Raw genomic sequence first — 3,843 nt, 5'->3', positions numbered from 1 at the left:
TTTCACGGCCCTACTGCACTCTGATTGACGGAACCACAACGCGAGGCCCCCCCCCCACAAGGCCCCGCCCCCTCACCCCTCAAAGGAAAAGCGTCTCGCGGTTGACTGAGATCTGTGGAAGCGCGACGGTAATCGAAGGCCGCCGGCGCGCGCAGAATAGAGCACGTCCATTGGGCAGCTCTAAGGCCAACCCACTTCCGCGTCAGCGTTCACCGCCCCCTTCCCGCGCAGATTTCCAAACCGCGACCAGAGAGTGTGGCGCCAGCTGCCGGCAGCAGATAGAGGGGCTGTACCATAGACGTCACTAAATGCGTCCGATACAGCCAGAGCGTCCCTCTTCGGTCCTCCTAGACATGGTGTCCGCTGACTCATGAGAAATGAAAATGGGTTGCGGGTTGCAGTCGTGGCTGTAGGCTGCAGTTTGGAGAATAGCCCGTAGGCGTGGCGCTGGAGGACTTCTCACTGCAATGGAATTTCATTTCCTCTTGATTTGGCTTATTTAGTAGGAGTTATGTCATTTCTTCTTGAGAATACATCTTTGACGGACATTTTGAGGTCATTTTCCTAAATGCAAGATCCTAAAGCAAAGTTCGTAGGCGAAGAGATAAAACTGTTTGCTAACCATCTTAAAGGTTGTCTTCATGTTTCAAGAGGTGGGGGGAAGAGGATAAAATAACTTATTTCATTATCTCATAATAAGACAGGAAGAGAATAGGAACAATTTGACATGTGTATAATTTTGGCAGTCTTGAACCATTCGTTCTTTTATTCTGTCTGCAATAGGCAGAAGTAGACTTTACGTAGGGATTTGAAGCTCTGGTAAGTTCAGTGACTTGCCTAGATTCCTTCAGCTAATATAAGGTAGAGACACATTTAAAGAAGTCCTCAATTCTAAATTCTGAGTCCTTTCCACGCCCACAAAGTAAATGCTTTCATTGTGATCACACCCTAAAACACAAAATATTCTATTTTAATTGAGCAGAGGGTTCTTACATAACTTGCCGTTCCCTTATTTAGAGATGACTTAGGAATGGGTGTTGGTCTGTGTTGACCAGACCGAAAGGGAATTAACAATGACCTTGATAACATCTCTTTTATGGTGCATACCACACTCTATTATTTATACACCTCACAGGAACTGCAAGATCCTGGAGGCAAGGAGTTCTGGGTTAGTGGATACTTAGTATCTAGTGAATGAGAGAATCGCTGGTAAGTCTTTGAGCTGTCATTTTCCCCGTCCAATATTTCCCCCATTAATAACCTCTCTCCCTCCCTCTTTAATCCAGGGGTTCTTGAAGGGTCAATGGCAGCTGTTCGGTCAGTGAAATGGGGAACTGGAAAGCCACTCTTCAAAGTGTCTACAAGAGGCAGGCTGAAAAGAGAATGGAATTGTGTTAGACATTTCACCCTCTATTTCTTACTGACCAAAATTAAAAAGAGAGAGAGAGGGAAATGCTTTCATTGTGATCACACCCTAAAACACAAAATATTCTATTTTAATTGAGCAGAGGGTTCTTACATAACTTGCCGTTCCCTTATTTAGAGATGACTTAGGAATGGGTGTTGGTCTGTGTTGACCAGACCGAAAGGGAATTAACAATGACCTTGATAACATCTCTTTTATGGTGCATACCACACTCTATTATTTATACACCTCACAGGAACTGCAAGATCCTGGAGGCAAGGAGTTCTGGGTTAGTGGATACTTAGTATCTAGTGAATGAGAGAATCGCTGGTAAGTCTTTGAGCTGTCATTTTCCCCGTCCAATATTTCCCCCATTAATAACCTCTCTCCCTCCCTCTTTAATCCAGGGGTTCTTGAAGGGTCAATGGCAGCTGTTCGGTCAGTGAAATGGGGAACTGGAAAGCCACTCTTCAAAGTGTCTACAAGAGGCAGGCTGAAAAGAGAATGGAATTGTGTTAGACATTTCACCCTCTATTTCTTACTGACCAAAATTAAGAAGAGAGAGAGAGGGAGAGAGAGAGAGAGAGAAGGTATCTTGAAATTTGCCATAAGGCCCAGAACTCCTACATAGGGACTTCTGGCAACGTGAACCCGTAATCAACATCTCTAAACTGTTCAGCTTATGCATGAACATACCCTCCAGACAACATCTCTATCACGAAAAACCCATGCGGTAATTTTGTTTCTCTTTAGAAACATTGCCACTCGAAAATTCCCAAGGAACTAGCAGGAGGGCAACCCTCCCTTTTTTCGGAGGCATCTGGGGAAGCATCCGCTTAAATTCGTGCTGTAGATCGCCAAAGAAGCAAACGTTAAGTAGCAAAGGGAGTGCCGCACTTTGCCCCCGTTTTCACTGAGCTAAGCACTCGGGCCTTCCAAAAGCTACCGCAGCGGGGAGCTTTCAGGGCGTGCCTACCCCACCTCCCAACTCCTGGCACCCCAGACTTCCCAATTCCTGAACCCCCGAAAATTACTCCTCTTTGTTCAAGACACTCAGGCACAGAGGAAAACTCTATCTCGCAAGGTCGTTTTCCATGAAAAAAACAACAGCATCTAACAAAAAGAACAAAAAACGCCCCCTGGTACCCACCCATTCATCCTTCATTTTGCAGCGTGGACAACAATAGAGGACTACAGCTCCCAGAGAAGACCGCGCCTGTGCCCGGGCGCACGGACCAATGGGCGTCCTGCCCATGACCAGCATCCACCAATCAGGGCCCGGCGAGAGGCGGCTTTGTCTCCGGCCGCCGCGCGGGCCGCGTCCTCCCGCCTCCCCGCCGGCGCACGCGCGCCCCGCCCTGCCCGCCTTCTCTCCCCGCCCTCCCCTCTCCATTCTGCCTCTCAGAACCTTGCTGCCGCCGCGTTCGGACCTCGCTGCTCCAGCCTCCGGGGCGCGTTCCATCCTGTCGGCCTGAACCCAGCAGAGGGAAGAAATCACGTATCTTCTTGCCCCGTACATACCTTGAGGCGAGCAAAAACATTACATTTTAACCATGAGGGAAATCGTGCACATCCAGGCCGGTCAGTGTGGCAACCAGATCGGTGCCAAGGTAAGAATTTAAGCCTCCTTTAGCTGCATTTCTTTTTAGAAATATCCAGATAGTTCGATGAATGGTTGTGGGGTATTTGCACTCTCCCATCTCAATTCAGCTTTGCCCCCCCCCCAAAGTTCCTTTTATGTAAATATGATATACTTTGTAGCTAGCATTTGCTTTTGAAAAACAGGGAATTTTTCTTGGTAGGCACGTTTGGGGGAAGCTTTTTAAAAAGGTCCTTTAGTTTGCGGGTGCAGGAAGACGGAGGATCTGTAAGATTGCACTAAAAGGGGATCTTCTAACGGTCCGAGGATAGGGAAGGGAGAGGGATGCGGAAACTGCTCGAGACAAAGCCAGGCGAGGTTTTGCCCCCGGCACCCCCCCCCGGGGGGCTCGCAGGACGAAACCGGGGAGGGGGTGGGGGCAGGGGCGAGTCTGGCGGACAGCTGCAGGCAGCTCCAGTGCAGAGGTGCGGCCCCAGCGTGCCCGGGTGGGCTGCACTGCGCGTTACCTTTTACAAAAGGGAAGGGGCCCCGGCGCGCCCGCAGTCTCCGAGGGGCGGCTCCGTAGTTTTCTGCGGACTGAAGGATCTCTTCGGGATTAACTTCTCTTACCGTACCCAGGGGGAGACCCTTTCAGGCGCGCACACACCCGGAGAAAGAGGGGGTGTGTGCTTATCGTTAATGGGCTCCTCGGGACCCAGGGTGGGAGAAAGCACCCTTAGGGCGGGAGGGGGATTAGCGGGGGAGTCGGTGCCGGGCCACGGGGATTTTTTCCCTTTGCGCGCGGTTAGTGGCGGGGGAGGGGAGGAAGTGCGGCTACGTTGTAGCCCCAGGGCGGGTC

The 3,843-nt window shown here is 50.3% G+C and overlaps 1 protein-coding gene across 1 annotated transcript in view; it reads left to right on the top strand.

Annotated features, from left to right (window-relative positions):
* The first annotated feature begins 2,804 nt into the window (after window positions 1-2,804).
* Window positions 2,805-3,843, top strand: part of TUBB (tubulin beta class I) — a 5,107-nt gene continuing 4,068 nt past the window's right edge. Inside the window, exon 1 of the mRNA XM_006172097.3 lies at window positions 2,805-3,015. Within this exon, the coding sequence (XP_006172159.2) occupies window positions 2,959-3,015 (57 nt within the window). The 5' untranslated portion in view covers window positions 2,805-2,958. The remainder of the gene's footprint in view (window positions 3,016-3,843) is intronic.

The sequence above is a fragment of the Tupaia chinensis genome, unplaced genomic scaffold (genome assembly GCF_000334495.1).
Source record: "Tupaia chinensis unplaced genomic scaffold, TupChi_1.0 Scaffold000176_1, whole genome shotgun sequence".
Lineage (NCBI taxonomy): Eukaryota > Metazoa > Chordata > Mammalia > Scandentia > Tupaiidae > Tupaia > Tupaia belangeri.
Note: the sequence above shows the minus strand (reverse complement) of the source record. Positions and strands in the feature narration are given on the sequence as shown.